The sequence below is a fragment of the Hyperoodon ampullatus genome (genome assembly GCF_949752795.1).
Source record: "Hyperoodon ampullatus genome assembly, chromosome: 6".
NCBI lineage: Eukaryota > Metazoa > Chordata > Mammalia > Artiodactyla > Ziphiidae > Hyperoodon > Hyperoodon ampullatus.
In genome coordinates this window covers 3838351-3865750 of record NC_136919.1, presented here as the reverse complement: position 1 = coordinate 3865750, position 27400 = coordinate 3838351, and the positions used below count along the sequence as shown (strand labels likewise).

Sequence of the window (27400 nt, the reverse complement as noted above, 5' to 3'; positions counted from 1 at the left end):
TCAGATCCAGAATTTCCACTTGGTTTATTTTTATAATTTCTCTTTACTAAATTCCCTATATGTTCTTACATTGTTCTCTTGATTTCCTTTAGTTTTTTGTCCATGGCTCCTTTCGCTCACCGAGCATATTCAAGGCAGTTGACTTAATGTCTTTGACTAGTCATTTTAATGTCTGAGCCTCCTCAGGGATAGTTTCTGTCCAATTCTTTTTTTTTTTTTTTTTTCCTGTGAACAAGCCCTATTTTTCTGTTTCTTGATATGCTTTGTGATTTGTTGAGACCTGGATGTTGAGTATCATAATATCGTAACTCTGGAAATCAGATTCTCCCCCTCCTCAGGGATCGCTTCTGTTGCTTGAGGGCTGCCGTCTTCCGTTTCTGTAGTGACTTTTCCAAACTGTTTTTGCAAGGCCTATATTCCTTGTTGTGTAGTCACTGCAGCTTCTGCCCCATTGTCTCAGGGGGTCAGTGTGTGACCTGACAGAGATTTCCTTAACAGTTGAAGTTCAGCAGCATCACCCTTCATCAAGCACTCTCCTGGCTGTTGTGTCTGATGAGGTTCCAGAGTCCCAAAATTGTTGATTCTGATAGTGTTTTTCCCCCCAGCTTAACTGCTGTTTCCATGGAGAGACTGATCTTTACTCCACCATTTTCTGTTAAAAACGTTATTTTTATTTATTTTAAAAATATTTATTTATTTATTTGGTCGCACTGGGTCTTAGCTGTGGCACGTGGGCTCCTTAGTTGTGGCATGCGAACTCTTAGTTGCGGCATGCATGTGGGATCTAGTTTCTTGACCAGGGAACAAACCCGGGCCCCCTGCACTGGGAGCGCGGAGTCTTAACCACTGCGCCACCAGGGAAGTCCCAAAACGTTGTTTTTAAAAACACTGGAATTTCATAGGTTGCTGCTATGCCGTGTGAAAGCACTTCCAAATTCAAATACCAGGGGTTCTGAGGGGCTGTCTCAGCTCATGGCCCAGTTTAGTGATACTGAAGTGGACATCTGCTCTGTGGAAGGCGGACTTCTCTGTCTCCTTAAGTGAACCAGAGAAGGGTGGCTTGCCCTTCTTGCTTTCCCTGCCCTTCTTTATTTCCTGTGTAAAATAAACCAATAACCCTGCAAGATTTCCTATGTGAACATGGAATGTGAGAGTCTGTATCTCACTTCAATGAGCACAGGCAATGAGAGAACAATACCACAACTCCCAGGCTATAGTAGAAACAGGGTTTTAATATAATATTCAAGTCTAGCATTTGCTATTTACAACAAATAAATATTGCCCCTCCCCAACTGGTAAACATGTTTTTCACCTTTTTTACAAATATTCAATCCCCCTCCCCTCCCCCCCGAAACCCTCCTTTCCCACCAATCCCCGTCTTGTGTGGTCTCGTAAAGCCCAGGATGCAGTGGTGAATGGCACTTACAGTGTCATGAAATCTGACATCAGTGGGACTTGGCCGAGACCGTCCTCACTCACCGGTTAAGAGTGTGGTCCGTGAAGGGGGTGTCTCTCTCCTCTGCCAGGGGAGGGCTGGAGTGGGCAGTGGGCGAGACTCCCTCATTTTCAGTTGGCCCTGATGATGGAATCTTTGGTGCAGCCTGAGGAAGGCCACAATGGTGGGAGGAGAGAACTGCAGTGGTCAGACCCGGTGGATGAGTGGTACCCTGGGGTGCCCATGGGCACAGGTGGCAGTGGCCCACACCTGGGAAGGTGTGAGGGAAGTGTACGGAGGGCAGTGCCCGGCGGCATGCAGGGCTCCGTGCCCATTGGCAGCGCTCCTTGGCAAAAGTCAGCTAGTCCTCTGGTTCCAGAGAGCAGAAGGCACCTAAGGCAGCGAGTGGTCCACGGGAGGCCAGGTCAGCCCATCGACTGGCAGGCATCAATCCCGGCAGCAGGAGAGGTTCAGGGTGAAACTGGAGTCTGGGGGTGGCCTGGGCTGGCAGGTTGGGACCAGGTGCCCACCTGGCCTGAGCCACTGTAGTCTGTAAGTGCTTAGTTGCCCAGCCAGCTAGACCCTGGAAAGGGCAGCTCTGTGGCCGGCCAGCTAGGGACAAGTTAGAAGATGCCCTTGGCAATCTTGAGTCCCTTCTGCTTCATGCGGGGGAGGGTAGAGCTGGCTCCATGCCTGACCTTTGCCCCCTTGGTGAAGGTCCGTTTCTTTAGGACAAAGTCATAGTTGGCAGTAGAGTTCATGGCGTAGAACACATTGGCGTTGTCAGGGATCTTCAGTTCTGGTCGGGGAGGGGCAGAGGGTCAGCTGTGCTTACGGGGGCCCCACTGGACACCCCACCACTGGAGAGCCCCCAGGAGGGCAGGACTGATCCAGAGACCTGAGACCCCTCAATGCAACTCCAGGACCACCAAGGACCCCTCTTAATGACACCTGTCTGGGACAGACTCTGCTGAGGCACCGAGGGACTTCCCTGGTGGCACAGTGGTTAAGAATCCGCCTGCCAATGCAGGAGACATGGGTTTGATCCTTGGTCTGGGAAGATCCCACATGCCGTGGAGCAACTAAGCCCACGTGCCACAACGACTGAGCCTGTGCTCTAGAGCCCGCGAGCCACAACTACTGAGCCCGTGTGCCGCGGCTACTGAAGTCTGCACGCCTAGAGCCCATGCTCCGCAACAAGAGAAGGCACTGCAGTGAGAAACCTGCGCACCACAACAAAGAGTAGCCCCCTCTCGCCACAACTAGAGAAAGCCCACGCGTAGCAACAAAGACCCAGCGCAGTCAAAAATAAAAAAATAAATAATTTTTTAAGAAAAGAAAAAAGGAACTAAAAAAAAAAAGGGACTCTGGGGACTTCCCTGGTGGTGCAGTGGTTAAGAATATGCCTCCAACACAGGGGACATAGGTTCGATCCCTGGTCCGGGAAGATCCCACATGCCGTGGAACAACTAAGCCCATGCGCCACAACTACTGAAGCCCGCGTACCCTAGAGCCTGCGCGCCACAACTACTGAAGCCCGCACACCTAGAGCCCGCGCTCTGCAACAAGAGAAGCCACAGCAATGAGAAGCCTGTGCGCCACAACAAAGAGTAGCCCCCGCTCGCCACAACTACAGAAAGCCTGTGCACAGCAACGAAGACCTGACACAGCCAAAAATAAAAATAAGAATAAAAATAAAAAGGACTCCGACTCCAGGAAGCCCCACCTCAGTCTGCAGCTGGCAAAGGGTCATCCCATCCTGCCCCCTGCTGCCTTCACTGAGCAGGAGCTCCAGCTGCAATAAGCTTTCTAGAACCTAGATCACCTCCCCGGAATCCTGCACAACTCAGGACAAGGGCTCTGGGGCCAAGTTAAGGGTGGGCTTTGCCCCAGGCCTCCTGCATAGGGTTCCAAAGGGTGCCAGGCTCCCAGCAGGTACTTGCTCTTGGCTCTGTTTCCCACCCTCTCCTCTGGCCTTGAGCCGGCTATTCTCCACTGCTGGGCTGGAACATGTGTGCTCTGGGCTCCATCGTGTGGCTCTCACTCTGGTCCTTAACCTGTCTAGGTCTCAGTCTTCCTTTTCTGTAAGATGGGGGTCCCACCTGCCTTGCCTACCTCACCAAAATGGTGCAACAAGGTAAGAGAGGATTTAGAAAACAACTTCTAGGGATCGTGGTGAGTCATTGCTACCTGTCTGGGTAATGGCTGTGAATGCGGGATCAGCTCATGGGAAAGGAAAGAGTGATGATAATCTTTGCAGTTATGGCACATCTATGGCACACGTACACACATGAGCATATAATCCATGTATATATGGATCAACTCACTACCTATTTTATCTCCATTGTGGGGATGGGAAAACAGGCACAGAGGACTTTGCCCAAGGTCTACAAGCCGTAGCTGTCTGGTTCCAAGTCTGTGCTTGTTCTTGATCCTTTCCCTTTCCCAGTTTTTAGAATACCCAGCTGCTCCCTAGTAGCCTCTGTGTTTAGTATCTACTATGGGCTGAAAGTTTGTGTCCTCGCTAAATTCGTTGAAATCCTAACCCCCAATGTGATGGGATGAGGAGGTGAGGCCTTTGGGAGGCCATTAGGTCATGAGGGTGGAGCCCCACGAATGGGATTCATGCCCTTATGAAAGGGACCCCAGAGAGCTCCCCACGCCCTTCCACCATTTGGGTTCCCAGGGAGAAGTCAGCCGCTGGCAACCCAGAAGAGGGCCTTCACCAGAACCTGACCATGCTGGCACCCTGATCTTGGACTTCTAGCTCCAGAACTAGGAGAAATAAATTTCTGTCATTTAGAAGCCACCTGTGGTGGTATTTTGTTATAGCAGCCAGAACGGACTAAGACAGTGTCATACGTTCATGGATTTTCACAAATTCGATGTTTTAATCCACGGTAGTCATGATCCTTTCTGAGGCACTCATTTCCCATCTTAGCCAGAAAAACGCCCTTTTGTATGGCCTGTGGGCTCGGCCATCCGGCTGCCTGGCCCCAGGAGAAAAGCCTGTTCTCTCCCCTCCTCAGCGATGCTAGCACCGAACGAGGTCTCCCACTGACTGTTCACGGCCAGGGAAGGGCAAGGGACAAGGGTCCAGCAGCCACCAGGGGCCAGTGAGGAGACACTGGGGGCATCCAGAGCTGCCCCTCGGCAGGTCCGCGTGTGGACAAGGCCCACGCCCACCCTGGTGGCATGTCTTCTGGGGTGGTGGGCCTGGGGCACGGTGCCCCCCTGCCCCCCGGCCGCATCGCCCACCTGACACCCTGACTTACTTCGATCATCCGAAATAAGCTGCACCAGCTCGTAGTCTTCTGGCGCATCCTCATCCAGGTTGTGTTTGTCCATGGCTTTGCGGATTACAGCTGGAGCCTTGTCTTGGCTGGTCACCTGGACAGGGTGGGGGACAGGCCATCAGGGCAAGGGTCTGGCGTAGCTTGAGGGTCCAGGGTGCAGCAGCCAAGGGCCCTCAGAGCTGCCTCGGCACTGTGCGCACAAGGGGCTCACAGCCTCTGACCGGATGCTGGGGCCAGGGGGGTTGTGCCTCCTTCTCCTGCCCCTCTGGGGAGGCCTCCATGTCCCCCGATCACTTACCCCCCATCTCCTGCAAGCCTGCCACCTCCTCCCAACACCACCCAGGGCAACTGCCTGCCCCCGGGGCTGCTCCCCTTAACTGTCCGCCTTGATCCTGCCCATCCAGGACAACGGTATCACTGCACCTGGGTACAGAAGGCATCTAGTCCCAGCCCTGCAGGTGAGAGAGGAGGAGCTGGCTGGATGCCCAGTGGCCGCCTACGTGCCAGGCCTGCACTGGCTGGAGGCTGCGGTGGTGGAGAGTGCAGGCCGACCCCTGCTGCCTCGACCCCAGGGGCCAGAGCACAGGCGGGCCTTAGACTTGGGGTGGCACGGGTGACGGCGTTAATGGGGCATCTGACCCAGTGTGGGAGGATGGGCGAGGGTTCTGGGGGTGCAGATGGCTCACTGGCAGCCTAGTTCTGGAGGATGAGAGGAGTCCCCCCAGCCCCCAACCCCCCCTCAACATACACAGTGTTTGTGGGCAACTCGCACTGGCCAGGTCTCGACACCTCCAACTACCGCCGGTGTCTGACACTGCCGGCCACCTCCGCGGCCACCAGCCTGGTGCAGCCACTGCTATCCCCCCTGGACTGCAGCAGCCGCCTCCTAACTGGCCACCCTGCCTCTGCTGGCACCAGCCCATCGCCCACGGAGAGGCCGGAAGCCACTGCTGCCCCTCCTGTGCTGCAACGAACAGTGCTCCCACCTGTCTCGCGTGAGGTCCAGGCCCCCGACACTGGCCTGCTCTGCCGACCCCTACGCGACCCCCGACCCCTGCTCCTTCACTTCGGACCTCCTGCTTCTCCTCCAAGCCCCAGGCACACCCCCGTCCTGGGAGGCTGCACGCTGCTCCCTCCTCCCCCACTACACTCGGGCCCTTTATGGGTGACGTCCTGCCCCACTGCTGATGTAAACCCCTAGTCCACCACCCCGGCACTGATCACCATCCATACACTAGCTGTTTTTTTTTTTTTTTTTTTGCGGTACGCGGGCCTCTCACTGTTGTGGCCTCTCCCGTTGCGGAGCACGGGCTCTGGACGCGCAGGCTCAGCGGCCATGGCTCACGGGCCCAGCCGCTCTGCGGCATGTGGGACCCTCCTGGACTGGGGCACGAACCCACGTCCCCTGCATCGGCAGGCGGACTCCCAACCACTGCGCCACCAGGGAAGCCCACACTAGCTGTTTTGATTCCCTTCCCTGGTTGACCCTCTGTCCTTCCCAACCCACTAGGAGAGCAGTTCTGGGAGGGCAGGGATGACCCATGGTGTTCAATATGGATTTGCTGCCCGGCAGAGTGAGGGGCCCGTGGGGACGCCTGCCCGGCTCACCAGGATGCTCTTGTACATGTTGCCATTGTCCACGTCCAGGCTCACCCGGATGATGCAGCAGTCGCCCACCTGCTGGTTGTAGAGGGGCAGAGAGGAGCTGTAGCTGCAGACCCCTGACACGGAGCGCTTGTGGGTGCGCGTGGTGGCCACGGGCGTGGTGGAGGCTGAGGAGGAGGAGGTGCTGCTGGAGGCTGAGCTGATGCCGGAGGTCTCCGGGGATGACTGGGAGGTGGACTCCCAGAACTGCAGGGGACGGCATGGTCAGCAGAAGCCCCGGGCCACTGTCCAGCTCTGGGGGCTTCTAGTGTGCAGTGGGGAACTCTGGCCCTAGGAAGGGCTGAGAAGGGCTGTCAGGGAGGGGGTGGGGCAGTCACCTTCTTCTCCTGGCCGTCAGGGGACTCTGGGACAAAGCTCATGTTGATCTCCTCCACATCGGAGCTGGAGGAGCCGGCTGAGTGGACACTGAGTGCGTCGGCAATGTCCCCGCTGCTGAGGTAGGGGCCACACCTGAGCTGGTCACAGGACTTGGAGTGGCAGCTGCTGCTGGTACTGAGCTCCGTGCTGGGGGCCTGGCGGCTGCATGGAAGGGCTGGCTGACTTGGGGGAGGCCTCTCCCGGGACACAGCCCACCCCTGTCCCCTGCCCTCTGTGCCGAGTGCTCAGGCAATCACCCCATTGGCTCCAGCGTCTGACAGATCATTTAGCATCACCCCATTTCACAGGGGGAGAAACTGAGGCCCAGAGGGGTGGAGCAAGTGGCCTAGTCACAGGGCTGTCGGCGGGGGAGCTGGGATCCCAGTGCCAGCTGCCTGACTCCTGAGCCCACTCGCAGCCCGAAGCTTCCCTGAGCCCCGAGGGAGCGCCCCTGCCCACCCGGGCACTCAACTCGCTCCAGCGCTTGACGATGGCCGTGCTCTTCTTGACCTTGAGGGTGTTGCTGGCCGACTCGGAAGGGGGCTCCAGCTCACATGACAAGGTGTAGCTACAGGGCAAAGCGGCGGCTGTGGGGAGTCGCACTCGGGTCTCCCTCCCGGTGCCTGCCCGGCAGCTGGAGTCCAGGGGCCCGGCCGTCACCAGCGACGGCACCCAAGGCTGCCCAGGATCCCACGCCACAGGCTCTCTGGAGCTGCCCAGGGACAGCCCACGTGTGCCCTCCCAGCGCCTGCCCGGACTCACCTGTCAGCCTCACTGAGCCGCGCCATAGCCCGGAACCAGGCCCCAAAGTGCTCGTCGGGTGCGATGCTGTAATTGTTGCAGGCCGACTGGAGCAGCTTGATCTGGGCAATCACTTCGAATTCCTGGGGCCAGAGGGAAGGACAGGACGCTGACGGTCTGGGTGGGCCGGGCCTGTGCCAGCCTCTGGGTCCCCACTTCCCACCCTGTCCTCACAGCCAGGTTCAAACAGCCCCTCCAGGAAGGTGTCCTTGATTCGACCTCCTGCCCCATCCTCCCGTGGGAGAGGCTCCCCCCACCTCTGTATCCAGCTCTCCCCAAAAATGTAACAGGGAGGGGTCGGAGCCAGCTGTTCTAGCCAGGTGGCTCTCTGATCCCGCCCCCCACACGGGCCCCCTTCCCGTGAAGCTGCGGCTGCTCACCTTCCTCCTCTTCTCGAAGTTGATCAGTCTCCCCTGGAAAGCACACGGCCAGCGTCCATCAGAAAGTGTCCCCTAGCCCATGACCACCCCTCACGGGTCTCAGGCTGCACTACCCAGAGCACGCACCAGGGGGCAGCACAGCGCACACCTGGACCTGGGTGGGACCCGGGTGCCAGGGCGGGGTGGGAGGGGCGCCGAGGCTCAGGGGTCTGAGAACAGCTAGAGAGACTGAGGCCTTGGGCAGGAAGGCCAGGTTGGCCACATGTGCCTGACCCTGGAGGGCCCAGCCTCTCCACCCATGGCCGCCACCTGAGGGAGGGGCTGTGTCCTGCTGGGTCAAACCCCCTGCAGCTCTGAGCCCCACCAGCCGGGCACCAAGCTCTGTTCACTCCCTGCCGAGATGGGCAGGTGTCCCCGGGACACAGGGACGGCCACGGGGCTCTCGTAAGATGAGGTGCACCCTCTGCTGAGAGCTCAGGGCTCAGAACCCCCACCCCGACCCCGCCCCGGGCTCACTCACATACAGATAGTCCTTCATTGCGGTGTCCAGCATCACCAGGTCTGTGAGGAACGTGCCCAGGTAGGGAACGGTGCCCTGGATGACACCCTGTGACAACTGGGCGGGGTGGGGGGGAACTGATGAGCAAGGCCCCTCCCCTGAAAACCCCTCAGCCCCACCCAGGCCTCCCACTTGGAGCAGCCTGGGGACCTTTAGCCATTTCCCCCAAATCCCCCTCCCAGCGTGCATGGACCCAAACTCCCCCAAGTCACCTTGCAGGCTTGGTATTTGGCAAATCCCCAAGATCTATGGCCCCCGGGCCCTCCCCCTCCCAAATCCCCACTGGGCCCAGCTCTTCCAGGCCCCAGCTCTGGTGGCTGCTAGTCGCCCTGACACCAGCTGGTCAGGGCGCAGCGCCCCCAGGCCCCGGAGGAGGTCGGTCTAAGGGTCATGTCAGGCAGCGCAGCCACAGGAGCGGGGGCTCGGGGCGGCCCCTCCTCTCCCAGCCTCGGGCACACTCACCACCTCCTTCGGCCGCCTCTGGGCTCTCCTGGGGTTCATCTCCAGGGTGGCGAACTTGGAGGTCCCCTCCTGCAGGGCCAAGCGCAGGGTCGGTGAGGGCTTCCGCCCCTCCCCCCCCATCAACCACCAGCAGACCCGACCTTGGTCCTGGTCACTGGTGCAAACGCTCCAGCCATCCCAGCGTACTCCATTCCTAGATCTGCACCCCTGCTCGGGTGCTCACGGGGTGCGGAAACGCGGGCCAGCGGCCCGGCCTCCTTGGAAAGTACAGATGAGGACTACATCTGCCCCTCGCGGTCCCCAAGGACTCAGCGCCACACCTCCATCACTGTGGCCGTGCTGTTCCCCCCGACCCCCCGTCTCTGCAGGAGGGTAGGAGGGTCCTGCACAAAACTCACGCAGATTTCCCTTCCCCCTGGAACCTCACTGCCTCTCCGTGAGGTTGGCACCCCAGGGTCAGCACTCCCCCACTTTCCAGATGAGGAAATTGAGGCCCAGAGACAGGCAGCGCCTTGCCTCTGAATGAGCCTCAGAAGGGCTCAGAGGAGAGCAGGAGGCCCTGCTGCCCACCCCCCGCCCTCCACGGACCAGGTCCCAGGCTCAGAGCCTCTGGTGTGTGCCGGCCCCCAGCCGGGAGAGCCATCGAGAGAGGGACAGGGACTCTGGGGGCGCCTGGCCGAGCAGGGTGTCTGCCGTGCCAAAGCCTTCACAACCCCACGGAGCCCCTCGGGATGTCCCCTGCACAGAACTCTGCCTTCATCCACTCAGGAGGGGGTCTCCTTGGTGCCACCTCTGAGATGGTGAGCTGGGGCTGCTGGGAGCACTGGGTGGTGACACTTTGCTTCCTCTTTACATGGAAGTTTCTGGGGAAGGACCCTCATGAATGCATTAGCACCCCCCTGCACTTGCCACAAGCCAGGTGGGGCGTTTGTCACAGCCACCAAAGGCCCTGTGGTGAGACTCTGAGAAGAGTCCCTGGATTCCTTTGCAGTGTCTGCCCTGAGGCAGAGGGAAGAGCTCCCAGCCCCAAGATCTACCTCCTGGGTCTGCTCATTTGGACGACGGCTGGGCGGCCCCTGCGGTACCATCCCTGGGCAGGCGGAGTGCCTGGCCCTCGGAGGTGAGCGCGGACAGGAGCAGCAGGGCCTGGCCTTGTGGGGACGGGCTAGGCTGGTCTGGGGAAGGAAGAGACCCTCACCCTCGACCTCATCCACCCTGAGTGAGGACCCCGGAGACTCTCATCCTGCCCCTCACCCGCCCAAAGCTCTGGAACAGCCCAGGGGCCCTGCTCCATCCCCGTCCTAGGGCCTCCTCTCTCCCAAACTGCCCCCCACCTGCCCACAGACCTGACAGATCTCATGAGAAGCTTTCGAAGAAACTTTCAGTGGGAACCTAAGCCCCTCCACCCCAAGCCCCCGGACTCTACCTTGATGAGCAGCTCTCTGCTTAGGGAGTAGTTGTTCTCATCTGAGAAAATCTCCGACAGCTTCTGAAAGATGCGGAGGCTGTCCCTGGGGGAAGGAAGGAGAAAGGAGGGCATGGTGGGGAGGGGTGCGGGGGCAAGAACATTTGAGGACCCAGAGACCCCAACTGCCTGGATGGGTGGTTTCCAAACAGAGTTCCGCTGGACCCTAAGGGCTCGGTAGGCCTGGAGGGGTGGGTCTCACGTGGGTCACCGGGGAACCCCATTCCCAGACGACTGAGCGGCTCTGTTTTGGCTAGTTCTGATTTTAAGTGCACAGAGTCGTGTGGTTGAAGTAGACACATGAAAATCCCCAGCGTGGCTCAATCCAGTACCTGCCAGAGAAGGAGACCAGGTCCTGCTGGCCCTGAGACCCCGCCCCCAAGATGCGCTGTCCCTGGGCAGGTTCCAGGCAGCACCCAGCCCCGTGGGAGGCCCCGGGTCCACCCTGGAGCTCCTCCAGGGAGAAGCCTGCCCACCTGGAAACTTCTTCCCACGTCTTCTTCAGCCGGTGGATGGAGTTGCTCTGCAGAGCAGAGAGGATAGCGTACAGGGACGAGAAGTTCTTGAGGACCCGGCACTCCTGGGAGGGAGGGGCCAGGCTGTGAGGGGGGCCGAGCTCCCGCCTGCTCCAGCTTCAGTCCCTCTTAGCGGGGAGCCCCCCTCCCGGATGGGGCAGATGCCCCGGGAGGTGCTCCTGGGGTCGGATGAGATCAACCCAGGGGCAGAAAGGGCTCCCCCGGGCCCTTGGCGGCCGCGTACCCTGGCCACCTCGATCCAGTGCTCCACCACCCTGGCCCTGGCGCGGGCCGTCACGCTCCGGTCCCCGAGGCAGGTGGTGATGACGCAGTTGGCCACACTGTTGAACTGGGCGACGGTGGCACGGACGGTGGGAGCCAGGTGCTCCTTGCCCCTCTTGTCCCGCTGGGACCAGATGGAGCCCAGGCAGTGGTAGGGCACCACCTTCTTGAACAGCTCCTGGGGGCAGGGGGAAGGTCACCCGGCTCTGCCGCACCCCAGCTCAATGCCCACAGTCCCCCCACCCCCGGCCCAGGCAGGGTCACTGGTCGGAGCTGGAGCTCTGGAAGCCGGGGAGGCGGCTCGAGCCCGGCCGGGGGAGGTGCGGGGAGGTGGTGTCTCTTGGTTTTGTTCCCTGCCCACTGCGGGCATCCGGCACAAGGTGACCCAGGATGACCCGGGCAGGAAAGAGAGGTGGCCACCTTCCCCAGTCCACCCTAACTCCCAGCATGAGATGCGGCTCACACCTGCCCATACCAGGTGGTGCTTTTAACCCTTGATCACGCCTCAGGCCTGTCCCCTGTCCAGATGCCCATTCACGTGGGCACTACAACCAGAGGCTGTGTCTGCTGTCTGCCACGGCTTCTCGCACGCACCAGGTGCGGGCTAAGTGCTGAAGCTGGTGAGGCCTCCTCAGCAGACGTGGGGGGCAGGGGGCGCGGCCCATGGAGTGAGCGCCCGTCCGCTACCGGGTGGGCCAGACCCCGCCCAGCTTTCTAGCGTTCCACCTCATCCCACCCAGACACCGTGTGCGAGGGATGGGGCCCGGGTCCACAGCCTGAGGGGAGTCGAGGCCTTCGGGTGAGGAAACCTGCCCAGGCTACACGGTTTGTCATGGGATTTGGGGCAGGACATCAGCTCTGGACAGGGCAGGGCAGACGCCTGAAGGAAGGTGCACCCCTGCCCGCCCTGCGGAGATGAGCTGCCTACCGCGTCCATCAGCGTGAACTGCTCTGCCACCAGGTCGGGCGGGAACGCCAGGAGGTGAGGCTTCTCCTCACCCAGCCCATTCTCTGCAGCCACAGGCGAAGGCCAGGAAGGCTCTGGGGCTGGAGCTGGTGCCGGTGCCAGAGCTGGCTCGAGGTCTGGACCTGGCACCGGCCTGGGTGCTAGAGCTGGAGCCGGCACTGGCTCGAGGGCTGCAGTTGGCTTCAGAGCTGGAGCCAGAGCTGCAAAGAGGAGTGGAGTTCAGCAACACGCCTGCCTTTTTTTCCAAGACAGAAACCACACCACTGCCCTCTAAGACAAGCCTCAGCTCAAGAAGCACCCCAGGACGTCTTCCCCAACAGCGGTCCCCACGTGGATGGTCTGAGGCAGCCTCGGGGGCTCCTGCGTGTCCAGCACCGACCCCTCTCCTCACCCTCCAGCTCTGCCTTGGTGAGCTCTGTGTGCTCCAGCTGGGCCAGAAGAAGGTGGGCCCGGCGCTCCAGGTCGGAGCCGGGCATGTTGAGCTGCACGTAGGCCACCAGCTGCTTGAGGCAGGGGAAGTCCGGGGGCTGACAGAAATCCTCGGAGTACTGGTCCAGCCAGGTGCCCAGGATGGAGGAGACGGCACTGGGGGCAGGCAGCAGAGTCAGGGGCCTGGCCTTTCCTTCCACGCGGCCCTCCCCTGGCTCCCCCATGGGGGCTGGGCTTCTGGGCCCGCCCCTGCCCCACCCGCACTGGGCTGCCAGGCAGGGGCAGGCCTGGTCGGCAGTCTTGGTAGGAAGGGGCCCTCCATCCCTGGTGACCACCTCTCCCTTCCTCGGGGGAGCCTGACTCTCTCCTGTCTGCCCCCAGCCCCCCGGGCCCTCCCCACTGGGAAGGAAACTGCAGGAGGGCAGGGAGGGCAGTGCCCGCTCTGTTCATTGCGCTGGCCTGGCCGCACACAGTAGGCGCTGCATAAACAGGGGAGGCAGGAGGGGACAAGCAGAGTGTGCCCCCTGCCCGGCCTTCACGGGCCTCGCGCACCTGAACCGGAAGCTCGCGCACCGACGGCTGCCTTGGTCTGTGCGCCGGAGCGCGGGTCTCGTCCTCCCAGGGACGCTATTCTTGGTGATGGGGACGTAGCCGGCCCCCTGACCCTGACTGAGCTCCCATGAGCCCCAGCTGAGCACTCACACTGGGCTGCGAGGCTGAAGTGTCAGCAGCTTGCCCCCCACACCTCCTGTCCTGGGCCCCGGATCTGAGTGGGGATGGATGCTCTCAGGGGCCGGCTCTGAGCCCCCAGCCTCCCCTCTGCTCCCTGGGGACATGGGACCCCAGCCACAGCTCTCTGACTCCTTTCCTCCTGCAGGAGGAGCCCCCAGACCTCAGCCCTCCAGCGGGAACCACAAGATGTGTGGCAGCCGGGTTCTGCCCAGCCCCTCCCATCAGACCCAAAGTCTACTCACTTCTTCAGTTGGTCCTGAGGTCCGCCGTCCTCGCTGGAATAAGGGAGGATGCACCCGTATCTAGAGGAGGCCGTGAGGGCGTCACATCTACCGTACCTGCTGTGACGTCTAGTGTTACTGGCTGACCCCCCGACTAGGATGGAAGCCCGGCAGGGCAGGGATTTTTGTCTGCACCGTTCACTGAATTAAGCCAAATGCCTAGAAAAGTGCCTGCACACAGTAGGTGCTTCGTATGTATTGCTGAATGAATGAGCCCAACCAGCACCTTACAGATGCCTGAGTGGGCCTGGGCCCTCAGCCAGCCCCCAGCCAGCCCTGCTCTGGCTACTCCCAGGAAGAACCCCTGAGACAGAATCTGGAACCTCCTTTACAAATGGGAAAACTGTTCTGCCCAGGGGCTGGAAGCAGAGAGCTTCTCCATGGGGAGAGGAAAACCTTAATTAAAGCCGCCCCAGCCCTCAGCAGCCCTTTCCACAGGGCCGGGCGAGGGGCCGCACCGTCCATGCTTATCCGACAGTCCTGGCAGCCCGGCCTTCACGTGAGCAAACTGAGGCTCAGAGAGGTAAAGCGACATTCCCAAGACACACAGCCAGTGGGTGGGCGGGGAGCCACTGTGCCGGGGAGGGGCGGGGCGCTCACCTTTGGAACAGCAGGTCCAGGACCCGCTGGGTGGTGGTGAAGGCTCGGTAGGTGCACAGGAAGATGGTGACATAGGAGAGGTCGCTGCCCTGGAAGGCGGGTACCAGGTGCTCCACCAGCTTCTCCAGCGTGCCTGCCTTCACGGTCCGCACCTTGCAGGTCTCATACAGGTTCAGGGCTGACTCATTTTCATACTGGGGTGGGACAAAGAGGGACAGACAGTCAGCGACAGCACCGTGGCCCACTAGGAGGGCAGGGGTTGGAACTCAGAGGAAGTCCCAGGCGCCCGGTGACTTCGGGATGGAGATGGGACGTGAGCGCCCCGAACAGAAAAAGGGTCTCAGCTTTTGAACTGGAGGTGGGGGATGATAAAAACTAGCAATACCAACACCTTCCGGTCATTTTATTAGCTGAGTAATTATAGCACCTTGCCGTATTAAGGGCAGAATCCCCGTGATCCCTGGCAAGGCACCCCCATTCTAGAGATGAGAAAACAGAGGCTCAGCCTGGGGTGGAAGGGCACGGTGTGTTAGGACCCAGAGGCTATTCAGGGCGGCACTGTGGAAATGGCTGCAGAAAGGAATCCCGTCAAGGTCCACGGCAGTGAAAGGCTGAGTTATGGTTGGTGCCCAGCCTCCCTTCTGAAATGTTACGCCTCTGTCAGGCCCCCGCTCTGACCTGGAGGGGTCATGGAGCTGTGTTCCGTGACGGCAAGGTGCAGAGAACCATGTATAGTAGGCTGAGCCCTTTTTGGGTTAAAAAAAAAAAAAAAGCCCTACTAAGTAAGGTGATGAAAGCCTTGGAGAAGGTATGGAAGGACAATCGTTAAAACCAGAAATACTGGGGCAAAATGAATAAATCATCCCAGTCTAACATGAAGTGGGAATAGCATGGAAGCGTCTTTTTTTTGATGTTCATACATATAAGTGAACAGTGAACTATGCACTTGGCCCAGCCCAGGGCTGGACAGTAGGGGAGGGGTGGGGGCCCAGATTCCTTTGGGAGCAGGACTGGGGGACCCTCAGGCAGGAAAGCCCTGGGAGGGAGCCCAGTGGAGTGGCCAGGGTGGCCCCTGGGTCCTGGAGCCCCCCCAGCCACACTCACCCCGAGCCAGCGCTGGCCCTTGCTGGCACCGTGGGGCACCTGAACCCTGCGCAGGGAGACAGAGTAGATGACGCCGTTGACCAACTCTTCGCCGATGTCCTGCGTGGAGCTCTGCAAAGACAGCGCCCGGCCGCCGGGCGGGGTGTCGGGGCCCGCCTGGCTGTGCGGCAGGGGGACGCCCCGTGCCACTTCCTGCTCCCTAGATGAGGCAAAGCTCGGTGGCCACAGACACCTCCAGCCCAGAATGAAACAGGACGACAGCGGGAGGGCCGGGGGTTACTATCGGGGCGGCAGGCACTGACCCCAGGACGCCCCTCCTCACCCCACCAGCCGTGGCTGGGTGTGAACAAGACATACCCACTGGGGTTCCAACGACAGCATACCCCTACCCGGGGGGGATCCCCCCGCTCCCGCCCCCACCCCAAGGCGAGTATTCTTATCCGGTCATTTCACAGGTGACCACACAGAAGCCGAGGGAAGAGCAACCCATCCAAAGCCATGCCACGGAGGGTTAACAGCAGAGCTGGGACCCCGAGGCCCTAACTCAGCCCACTGCACCTAGGGGGCTCTGGCCCCCCCGAGAAGATGCCTCCCCCAGGGCGTGAGGCCCCTGGCTCCCTCACCCTCACGTGCCCAGACGGCCCCCGCAACAGCTGCCCCGGCCCTGGAGTCAGCCTCCCGGGTCTGGGGCAGGTGGGGGCATCCTCGACGGCCACAGCCAAGGCCACTTCCTTCCCTTTCTGCTCATTCAGTCTTGTGCCTTCTTGGGCAAGAGGAGTTCCCAGTCCCCTGTTCGTCATCACGTGTATGGGGACGGCATGAGAATGACGACAGTGCTGGCGTCCGGGCTGACGCCTGGGGTTCCACAGAACTCCCAAACCACAGGACTTTGGCTAGGCCAGGAAGTGGGGGTGGCGGGGATCATCTGGCTGCTCCCTGGACCCCGGGCAGAAAGACCCTTGTTTTAAGAGGCAGTGATCCCGGGGCTTTCCTGGTGGCGCAGTGGTTGAGAGTCCGCCTGCCGATGCAGGGGATGTGGGTTCGTGCCCGGGTCCGGGAGGATCCCACATGCCGCGGAGCGGCTGGGCCCGTGAGCCATGGCCGCCGAGCCTGCGCGTCCGGAGCCTGTGCTCCGCAACGGGAGAGGCCACGACAGTGAGAGGCCCGCGTACCGCAAAAAAAAAAGTAAAAAAAAAAAGGCAGTGATCCCTCCTGCTGGGCAGGCTGGCCCGGGGGGCTGCATCAAGGCCTGCCAAGGTCACTCAGTCGTTGCTGCCCTGGGTTTCTCCCTCTCCACTGCAAGCTCACCCCGTCCCCAGACGGGGGCAGTGAGAGAGGGGGTTCTGGGAGTACAGAGACAGACCTCTGAGAGTTCAGGGAGGAGGGGGAGGTGCCAGCTGGCAAAGGGCCATCAGTCACATGGTCAATGCCAGCAGCTAGGATCACGGGTCACTGTCCCAGCTCGGGGTGGGTGTGGAGCTCACAGAAGGCCCAGTGGAAGTGCTGACTCAGCCTGGGCCCCACCGACAGCCCTTCCCTAAATCCCTCGGCCTAAGCTGGGCCCCTGGGTAGGAACCAAGTGGCCAGTGTCCTGTGGGCTGTACGCCCGGACATCAACACCCCTGGGGTCAGGGGCTAGGGAGTGGGGGTGGGGCTGGACCTCCTGCCTCAAGGGCTCTGGGAGGCCTGGGAGCCATCCTCCGGAAATCTACTTCCTCTGACCCAAGGCCGCCCTCCCACCCTGGGCATCGTACCAACAGGAAAGCTAGTGCAATCACACCGGGGCTCCTGACCCTTCACCTTCGGAGACAGCCAGGCGTTTCTTGGAAGTCAGCAGGGAACCCGCAGGTAGAGGGCCCTCAGCTCAAGAGCCCACGCTTGGGGAGGTCCAGCCCTTCCATGGAGGAGGGGAAACTCCTCCTCCTGAGGCAGAAGAACTGAAATAGACGCGCACTGTCCTCCCCTGGGTCACACTTCCTTCCCCGGCCTAGAAGAGGCCGCGGTGATGGGTGATGTCAGGGGCCTGCCATCCACCTGCGAGACCAGGGCCCTGTTCACCCACCCCTACCTCTCCTCAAGGGTCCTCGACTGCCTCTCGCCAAGGCTGCTGCCTGCCCTGGAAAGGCCCGTCCCTCTCCGGGGGATTCCAGCCACTTCTGGTCCAGCCTGGAGCCAGACAGTGCCCTGAGCACCCAAGTCACTGGCAGCAGTTTATAGAGTTCCCGTGCTGGACCTGCCTGACTGTGGGCACGGGACTCGAACCCCGTGGGAGCGCACACAGCACCTGGCTCCCAGCGGGGCCCCATCAAGGCCTGCTGGACAGAAGCGCTTCCTGGCCAGGCCAACCAATGGGAGGCCTCGCCATCCCTGAGCGGGTCTAAATAGCGGCTCTGCAGTGAGCCATGGGCCTCGCTGGCAGCCGAGCAGCTGGCTGCCCTGCCCAGGCGTCATGTGATCCCGAGCCCTTCCCCCACCCCGAGGGGCCCCCTTCTGCCAGCCCGGTGGGGGGCAGGGCAGGACGCTGAGAGCCGCACATGCTGGGCCAGGGGGAGTCACCGCCCTGTGGCACAGATGGGGAGCTGCTCCAGCCCCGCGGAGCTAACCCTGTCCTCTCCGGGCCCTTCGCCGCAGCCCAGCAGCAGGAACAAAACCAGATCGTCCAAGCAGCGCAGAGAGCAGGCGCCATTTAAACCGTCGACCAAGAGACAACGGCGGAGCGGGATCCAAAGAGAGCTGCCCGCATCCTGGGCACAAAGCGGCAGAGTGGGGCGTCTGCTCCGCGCTCCCACCGCGCTTCCAGGGACAGAGAAGGACAGCGGCCGACAGCCCTGGCACCTGCCCCGGGACCCTCTGGGGCAGGAAGGGCTGGGCCCTGGCCCCCACAGGTGACCCATCCTGTTGGCAGAGCAGACAGCACACAGGCCCGGGAACAGACAGCCCGTGTGGGCAGCACCAAGCCCCTGGGGATGCTCTGGCAGGGGCTGGGGAGCTCCCGGGGGAGGGTATGGCCGAGCAAACAGGAGATGCCCTGGGGGGAGGCGTCCACAGGGCAGCAGTGAGCTCTTAGGGGGAAAGAACGCCAGGTGGGTGGCTGTGTCCTCCTGTCCCGCCCCAAGCAGGCACCCACATATGTTCCCAGGGCCCGGGGACCCAGCTGGCAGCTGGGCCTTGCACACACTGCCCAGCCTTCCACCACTTGGGTCTGGAGCGAGGGTGGTGAGATGCCTCCAGGCCCTCGTGAGCAGAGGCTGGCAGAACAGGCACCAGGGTGCCCCACACCCCGCGGTCCCTCGGAGCACAGCCCGGAGCCCCAGGGACAAGGAAAAAGCCTGGGTGACATGTTAGTGTGTCCCCTGATCAGCCTTCTTGGGGTGATGGGCCAGCAGGATGCTGTGTCCCCAACTGACTGCAGGCCGAGCCCCGATTCCCACAAGACAGAGTAACAGGGTTGCCGGGGGCCGATCCCACCCTTATTTCTGGAGAGAACAGAGGGGACCTACTACTGGGCCTTTTCCAGCCCTGCCATCTCCCCGAGAAGGCGGCTCGTGCCTGCACACACGGGGGTGGCGCCTTCTCCCATCCTGGTGACCTCTCTCCTCCCACTCAGCTGTACATTTCCTGTGGAAGCTACAACTAGAGACCATGCGGGGCCTCCAGACCCACAGACGCCTCTGGCTGCAGACCGGCTCCTCCTCACTGGCCAAGGGCTCACGGAGGAGGAGGACCTGAAGCCACACCGTGGTCTCCTCCCTGGGGCTGCACGTGGAGAAACCTGGTCTCACTCAGGCGAGGGCGGGGGAGTGGGGTGGTGGTGGCCTCCACGTGCATGAGATCACCGCCCGGGGACCTCACGGCACCCGCTGAGCTGCTGCTCAGGCCCACTGAGTCACAGAGGTCACCCGAGGCCCTGACCCAGCCACCAGCCAGCACCCTGCAGCCCTGGGCACATGAGGCCCCTCCTCCAGGGCCCACCGGACCCAAAGGTACTGTCTTTCCTGCAGGGCTCTGGCTCCCAGCTCAGCTGAGCCCTGCAGCCCTTGGCCTCAGTGAGCCTGTCTGGGAGATGGGCGAAGGGCGGCAGGGGTCACGAGAGGGGACGTGAGCGGCAGGATCGGCTCGGCGCCAGGCACACAAAGCACCCAGGAACGGGACCTGAGGACGCTGTGGCTGGGGAGCTGACGATGGACAGCGAGCAGGGGAAAACCTCCCGGGAGACCTGCCAGATGCCCGGAGAGCTGGAGGAGAGCCAGGTGAAAGGCAGGGCGGGTCATCCTAAAACTGTGGGGAGGAGGGAACCAGGCCTGCGGCTGTCCGACCTTTTAGCCTTCTGTCTGAATGCAGCAGCCAAAACACGAGAGGGATCAGGGATCAGAGAGGGCTGCTCGGTCTCTCCGAATCCCAGGATCTGGGGACTGTTTGAATACAAAGTCGAGCACCCATTTTACAGAGGTGGAGACCAAGGCCCAGGGGAGATGGTCAAGTAGAAAGTGTCCAAGCCCTGGTTCATCTCTCAGATTGTGTGCCCTGGGAGGGAGAAAGAAAACGCCAAATGTGCGTGGCCCTCCCGGTGGGCGACGGGGCGCCACCCTCGGGCCTGCCCCCACCTCAGGTGGGTGTCCTGCACCCTGAGCCCGAGGACATGAACAGACCCCCAGTGAGGACTCAAGGTCAGCCCTGGATGGGGGTGGCCACGCTCCTGGTCCCCAGGCACCACAGCCCAGGAGTGGCCTTAGTAGGGGACCACACGAGGTGCCCTGGTGGCAGGGCAACCGGGGAGCTCAGTGACCCCGGAAACTGTAGTTTGGGGACCAGCCTGTGCTGAGCCTCCAAAGACACTGACCCATCTCCCCAAGAACCTTCTCGGCCAGCCCGAGCCTGGCTACTCGTCAGCATCTAGAAGAGAAACGTGCCGCCTGTGGAGAGCAGGGACCAGACCTCAGGCTGGCCTTGCCCACCTCGTCCTCCTGCCCCCCCAGGACCGGCTCCCGACCATCAGGCCTCTAGGGGCCAGGCCTGCAAGGGGGCATGGCTGGTGACAGCTGAGGAGGAGGGTGGCCTCTCACGAGGTGGTGGAGGGCGGGCCAGCTGACATCAACCCCACTGGCCACAGCATCCAGCACTTGAGGGCATTTCCCAGGTGTCAGGCCCTTTGCACACTCATCACATTTAATCCTCCCGATGCCTCACTTGATGTGGCGAAAGCCAGGCGGGGAGCTCAGTCCCGTCAGGAGCCAGGAAGAGGCAGCCGGGGCAGGGATTTGAACCCTGGCCCGTGACAGCCATGTGCTGTGGAGACACACCTAGGCCTCGCTCCACCGGTGGCTGCCACGGTCACAGCCTCAAAGTGCAGTTCAGCCCCTGCTCACACACATGCTAGAGGGAGGGAGACCAGAGACAGAACAGGCTTCCTCAGGTCACACAGCCAGAGGGGGGCGGGGGGGCGGGGAGTGGCAGTTCCCTCGTACCCGCACCTCTCCACTGAGAGGGGATTGGTCGGGGCTCCTGCCACAGGATGGCCAGGGCACCCAAAGGCCTGGGATCAGCTACGACAACCAGGCCTGGGAAGCACCATGCTGACCAGGCTGGCCAGCATCCTCCTGGAGCCCTGGGCACGGGCACTCCCCTGGCACCTTGTCAGAAGACACAATCGTGGCAGCCACGGCCTGTCCGGCTCTGACGCAGTACCAGGCACCACGGGGACTGCTTGTCAGGCCGCCTGTCTCTTTCGGTCCTCACCAGAAGCCTAGCGGGGCAACTGGAATCAAGTCCAGATAAGGAAACCAAGGCCCAGGGAACGAGAGCACGTCTAGGGCTGCGAGGGGCTGAGCTGGCCTTCCAGCCCAGCTCTCTTCCCTCCAGAGCCCAAGCTCTGGACCAGCATGGGCGACGCTGCCCCTTGGGTCAAAAGAACATCACGCCTCCCTCGAGCCCGCAGAGCTGGCTGTGCCGGCATCTGGGGGCTCCCTGGGGAGGAGAGGAAAACGCCGGGCAACACGTACTCCCTGAGCTCCCAGAATGCAGGCCCCTGTGCTGGGTGCCTTCGCCCTGCTCACCAAGCACCCTTCTGGAGATCACGGGCTCACCCCCTCCCCCGCCCCCCGCTACAGCTGGTCAGGGGATGGAAACCGGAGGCTGCTCAAAGGTCTGCTTCTCCTGCACTGGGCTGCAGGTTTCAACTCCCACCTCCTCAGAACTGGGTTGGGGACAGTGGCTTCACTGGAGCCACGTGTCCAGGAACGCGGCACTTCTGGGCCTGAGAGGCCGGACGCCGAGCCTGAGGCAGGGCGGACACAGCACGGTGCCACACTGGGAGGGCCTTATAGGCAGCCAGTCCTCCACTGCCTGGGTAACACCTCCCCAAACCGCCCCCACTGGCCTGCTTGGAGGCTGCAGGTGGCCAGTGCTAAGTCTCCTCCAAACCCTCCTCACCAGCAGTGAGGAAGGGCCTGGAAACGGCTAACTTCCAGGCTGAGGATGGGGCCCCAGTCCTGCCTGCCAGCGGTCTAACACCTCCCAGCACTGAGCCCCCACCCGCTCCTGCCCCAGGGCCATCCCGGAGCCGCTGGGGAAACAGCTCAGAGTGCCCAGTCCGGAGAAGTCCTCCCCGCCAGAGAAGGAACAAGGACCCAGTACCAGCCAGCCTGGCCCCTGAGGAGTAAAGCAAGAGGGGAACCCGAGAGTCCATGGGGGCCCAGCAGGTGGCAACCGGTCAGGCCCTTCGTGAACTTGACAGGCTGTGCAGCTGCTGGAGGCTGCCCCCTTGGAGCCTGCCAGGAAGCCTGGCTGGAAGATGACAGTACACAGACTTACACACACACACACACACACACACACACACACACACACACACACCCCCCACCCCACCCCACCCCACCCCACCCCCCTCTCAGGTCATGCCTCTTGGCCTAAGGCTAATGAGCCCTGGGGGTTAGACTGGAGCCCTGCACACCGTGAGATCAAGAGACCAGACAGACACACACACACACACACACACACACACACACACACACACACCCCACCCCACCCCACCCCACCCCCCTCTCAGGTCATGCCTCTTGGCCTAAGGCTAATGAGCCCTGGGGGTTAGACTGGAGCCCTGCACACCGTGAGATCAAGAGACCAGACAACGGGGAAGGAGGCGGGGAGGCTGGAGGGAGACGAACCTCCCCTGCACATCTCTGCTCTGCCCCAGGATCCGAGAAGGCTTCCTCATTTCATTCCACCCACATACACTGCGCTCAGGGCTTGCAGGCTCCCTGCCTGGGTGGGAATCCCGCCCCTGCCACTTACTGGCTCTGTGAGTTTGTGCAATCTAGCACCTCGGTTGTTCCATCTGTTAAATGGACGATGGATGATCCTGACCCCCAAGACATAATGCATGCAAACTACTCAGCACACGGCCTCCCACCAATTGTTGGCTCATATTAGCTATTATTTAAAACCTTTAGGGTCCAGCTGTGGGCTTGTTTCTTCCTTGAAGCTCTCCCCAGTGTCTTGTGGCCCAAAGCACTTTCACCTTCCTCTGGCCTATAAGCACCCCTACCCTTCACCAAGCATGGGGACTTCTGGGCTGCCTGGGCCTGGTTCCGTTCCCCTAACAGCTCCGCCATCCTCCTGGGGCATGTGTAATTGTCTCGCTGCGAGGTATCCTGCTCTGATCCCTGTGGGCCCTCGCACACAACAGGCGCCCAGCACAGAACACGGCCCAGCTTCAAATCCTGGCTGCGTCCTCGCTGGCTGCATGTACATTTCGTTCAGGGACTTCACTTCTCTGAGCTCCAATCTCCTATAAAGTGGGGTCGGCACCTACTCGGGAGGGTTGGTCAAAGCCAGCTGGAACGAGGGGGTGGTGTCTGCAGACAGTAGGTGCTATGGACTCCAGGATTCCTCCTGCCTGGCTGAGGCAGTAGCCTGCACGGAGGCAGGGGCGTGGGCCCAGTGACCTCCAGAAAGCACAGAACTGCGCAGGCCGAGCTGGGTCAGCAGTGGCCTGGCTTAGAAGTACGATGATGAGCAGATGCCCAGATGTGTGAGGACATCTGGCAGCCCAGAGAGGGAAGGGCGGGGTGGAGACTTGTTAAGGAAAGGGGGACTGGGGAAGGAAACAGAAACTGCCTAGTGGTTTCCAGACAGGACAGGGACCACGAGCAGCCGCTTCAGCTCTGGCAGGCCCCAGCGACCAGGAAATCGGCCCCAGGATGGGGGAGGCAGGGGTGTTGGCAGGAGGGACAGGGACTTCCCCACCCCCTCCCCCAGCTCATGGTAAATGGTCATTGTGTTTGGTTTCCGGCAGTGGCCTCCTCTCCTGCCAGGACCCTGGTTTTCCTGCCCCAGCCAGAAGCTTCCCCTTTGATTTCTAAATAGCAGCCACGGCCTGGATCTCAGTGCTGGGGCCGGTGAGGACGAGGAGGAGGGAGAGGGAGAGAAGGCGGACCCTTGGGCAGGGGTAGGGCGCAGCTCTGCCTCTGCCTCGGTTCCTCAGGGATACAGACGGACAGACGGAGGGAGGGAGGGAGGGAGAGAAGCAGCTGAGCGGCCCACCCCTGCGAGCACGCAGGCCGGACCCTCCAGCACACAAAGCCCGAGGAGCTGCCAGACATAATGAAAGTCAGATGAGTGCTGGGCTGGTGTCAGGCCGCCCACCCCCACCCTCCCAGGGGTCTCGCTCCAGCCACTAATGAAGACCAGAGCTGTGGGTGGATGAGGGTCGGGGAGTGTGCCTGGCCGGGCCACCGGCCAAGCTCAGCAATAAAGGGTCTCCCCGGCCCGAGGTTCTCCCTCCAAGAGCTCCTGCCACCCCCTGCCTTCCCCCCACTCTGGGCAGGGAGATGCGCTTTATCCTTGGGTAAATATGCATCCCGGCCCCGTCTAGGCACTGGGGACACACAGAGGCACAAGACCCAGGCTGGCAATTACAACTTAGCCGGGCCTAAAGTGACGAAGCGGGGATACCAAGGGGCCCTCGCCAGCACGGGGGCTCAGGAACCCCGCTGAGCCCTCTGACCCAGGAATGGCCTCTGTCCAGGCCCCAACCCTGGATTCTGCCACCCTGGCCGCAGGGAGTCGGAGGCTGGTGCACAGTCAGGTAGGAGGAGGGGGGGCACTCCCCCCCCCGCCGCTGCCCAGAGCACGCTAGACAGGAGTCCAGCCCTCACCTAGTTCCTCCAACCACATGCATGATAGGCACACCCCCGTTCTGAATCCTCCCAAATCCTTACAGATTCAGGGTGTCGGCGCATTTTCTAATCAAGCAGAAGTGAGTCACCCCTCCACCTGAGAGGCCCTTGTCCCAACCTACCCGCCTGGACACCGGGCCCCACAGGTTGGAAGGCCTGTCTCCCCACTCCCCCGCTTTGAGCAGCCCGGAACATCGGAGTCCACTTCTGCCCCCAACGGGGGCTGTCTGGAAGGCCACTGTGCTCCCAACCGCCTCTGAGGATTCTAGAAGATTGCCGCCCTAATCACTAGTTCACCACCTGCATTTCGAAGCCAAACTGCCTAAGCCGGCCCCGACCTCGCCACAGGGACGAAATACGGCCCAGCCCTGCTGTAGGGAAAGGCACAGACGCAAACAGACAGCGACTGCCCGCGGGAGCAAGTCTACCTGGGCTGCAGGGGCGCGGGAGTGGCACACCTGGGCTCGGTGAGGTCACGCACTGGGACGGATAGAGGGGGGCACGAAGACCCGGTTCTGGTCCCGAAACTGTTGGACCGGCTGGCGGCAGCCCCTCCGCCCACCTGGCTGCCTTGGGGTTGGCGCAAGGAGGGGGATTCCTGCGGAAGGACCCTCCCCCCGCAACCTCCGGACTGGGGGTGGTGACCACCACCACTGGAGGTGGGTGACTCGCTAAGGACGCTGGGCCCCCACCCACTCCTCGCTCGGCCGAGCGCCGGGCCGGCCTGGCTCACCCACCTCCAAGCGCGGCAGGTCGGGGTCGAGCTGCGTGAAACTGTGCAGCACCACCGGGCAGCTGTCGGGGCCGCCCACCTCCAGGCGCACGGCGTCCCACACGCTGCGGCTCCGCCGGGAGCCCGGAAACAGCGGCTCGGCGCCGCCCGCAGGCCCGGCCGCCTCGGCCCACATGCGCTGCACCATGGGCGGCTCGCAGCGGCGCGGGCGGCCGGCCGGGCCGCGGGACCCGGGGCGGCGCGGGCGCGGGGCCGGCCCGGCGCGCGGCGGCGGCGGCGGCGGCGGCCCGCGCGGCTCGGCCCTGCCTGCGCTCTGCGCCCGCGGCCCGGCCCCGCTGAGGTCAGGCCGGGGGCGGGGCCGGCTGCCCAGGGGCGGGGCTCGGAAGGCGGGGCCTGCGGCGTGGAGGGGCGGGGCCAGGAGAGGTCGGGGCCAGAGACGCCGGAGGGGAGTGTGTACGCCTGTGCGCGCGCAACCCCGCTGGAGTGATGGCGGCTTGTGCCTTAGGGGGTGTTCGTGCGGCGTGTGTCGTGGGGCTGCGGGTACCACGGCTAGGCCCTTTGTGTGGGTGCGTGCACGGGCCCAGCGCACGGGTTGTGTAGCTGTGTGACTTGTGTAAGTGTCGACGTGTGGCCAAGCAGTGGGTCTCCACCTCCCTTAAATTCCAGTTAAGCCCCTCCCTAGCTCTGTGGCCTCGGACAAGTTGCTTAACCTCTCTGAGCCTCAGTTTCGTCACCCGAGAGGCTCACAGTGGGTAACTGACATATATAGCACTCACGCTGCCGATGCCTGTGCCTCGCTGTGTGCTCCCGCGTCCTGGAACCGGGTCCTCAGTGCACGCGTGCATTTGGAAGTCCTGAGGGTTGGGGTGTGTATTTGGTGCGGGGTGGGGGGGGGCGGGGGGGCGGGGCCTCTGCCTGCACTGTCTCAGCCCTAAGGCCACCCTGAGGAGGTACAGGCAGAAGGGAGGCAGCAGAGGAGGGGCAGTGGGGGGAAAGGGGGAGAACCCAGACCAGGCATCACCAGGTGGGGCCTGCGCTCAAGAGTGAGGAGGGATCCGAAGAGACACATGCCAGCTGGGCACCTGCCACTGGTCTGGTCACCTGGGGCCACTCACTGGTGGCTTGAGTGCTCAAGGTCTCAGGACAGCCTTCAGGGTGGATGTGAGGATGCTGAGGGCTGGGGAGGAAGCAGGGCTAGGGAGCCTCAGCGGCGCTTTCTAGAAGCCAGTGAGGACACAAGTAGACAGATGAATGAATGGGACCCTCCCTCACACCAGCACACTGCCCAGGCCTGCACCGGCCTCAGCCCTCAGCCCTCACAGAGGCCTGCAGTTGCTGTCAGCAGCCCCGGCAATGCCACCAACCTCCCAAGAACTGGTTCCATACCACTGGGCCTCAGTTTCCCATCTGTAAAATGAGAGGGCAGGTCCAGACTACTCATTCCATAAGCATACCTTGTGCACCCACTGTGTGCCAGGCCTCAGATACCCATGGACGGTGGGGGCCCAGCAGCTCCCACCCACTTGCGTGCCCATGTGGGCAGCTTGAGCACCTGCCGGATGGTTCTCCATCAGGCACAAGGCAAGGCCTTGACAAAGACGCACGGAAAACAACTTGGTGATTTCTATTAAAGGCATTAAAAACGCTCATGCCGGGCTTCCCTGGTGGCACAGTAGTTGAGAATCTGCCTGCTAATGCAGGGGACACGGGTTCGAGCCCTGGTCTGGGAAGATCCCACATGCCGCGGAGCAACTGGGCCCGTGAGCCACAACTACTAAGCCTGCCCGTCTGGAGCCTGTGCTCCGCAACAAGAGAGGCCGCGACAGTGAGAGGCCCGTGCACCACGATGAAGAGTGGTCCCCGCTCGCTGCAACTAGAGAAAGCCCTCGCACAGAAATGAAGACCCAACCCAACCAAAATAAATAAATAAATAAATAATTTTTAAAAAAACGCTCATGCTATGAAAAAGAATGTGTATATGCATAACGGAATCACTTTGCCGTACATCAGAAATTAACACAGCATAAATCAACTCTGCTTCAGTAAAATAAATTTGGAAAGAAAAAAAAAAAACGCTCATGGCTTTGATTCCACAACCCACTGTTGGGAATTAACCCTAAGGAAGTATTCAGAGATGTGGGTGTGGATTTCTGTACAGCGA

At 61.6% G+C, this 27400-nt stretch overlaps 1 protein-coding gene across 1 annotated transcript; it reads right to left on the bottom strand.

The window, feature by feature from the left end:
• Positions 1–1371: 1371 nt before the first annotated feature.
• On the bottom strand, positions 1372–25426 carry RALGDS (ral guanine nucleotide dissociation stimulator; the record flags this gene model as incomplete). The annotated part of the gene is made up of 18 exons (XM_079706179.1): positions 1372–2234; positions 4711–4825; positions 6340–6582; positions 6714–6915; positions 7226–7321; positions 7516–7637; positions 7935–7967; positions 8455–8541; positions 8956–9024; positions 10382–10466; positions 10897–11000; positions 11180–11395; positions 12146–12384; positions 12576–12769; positions 13588–13647; positions 14227–14420; positions 15331–15441; positions 25244–25426. 18 exons carry the CDS (start codon positions 25424–25426, stop codon positions 2059–2061), a joined length of 2529 nt encoding a protein of 842 aa, XP_079562305.1. The 3' UTR covers positions 1372–2058.
• Positions 25427–27400: the final 1974 nt, after the last annotated feature.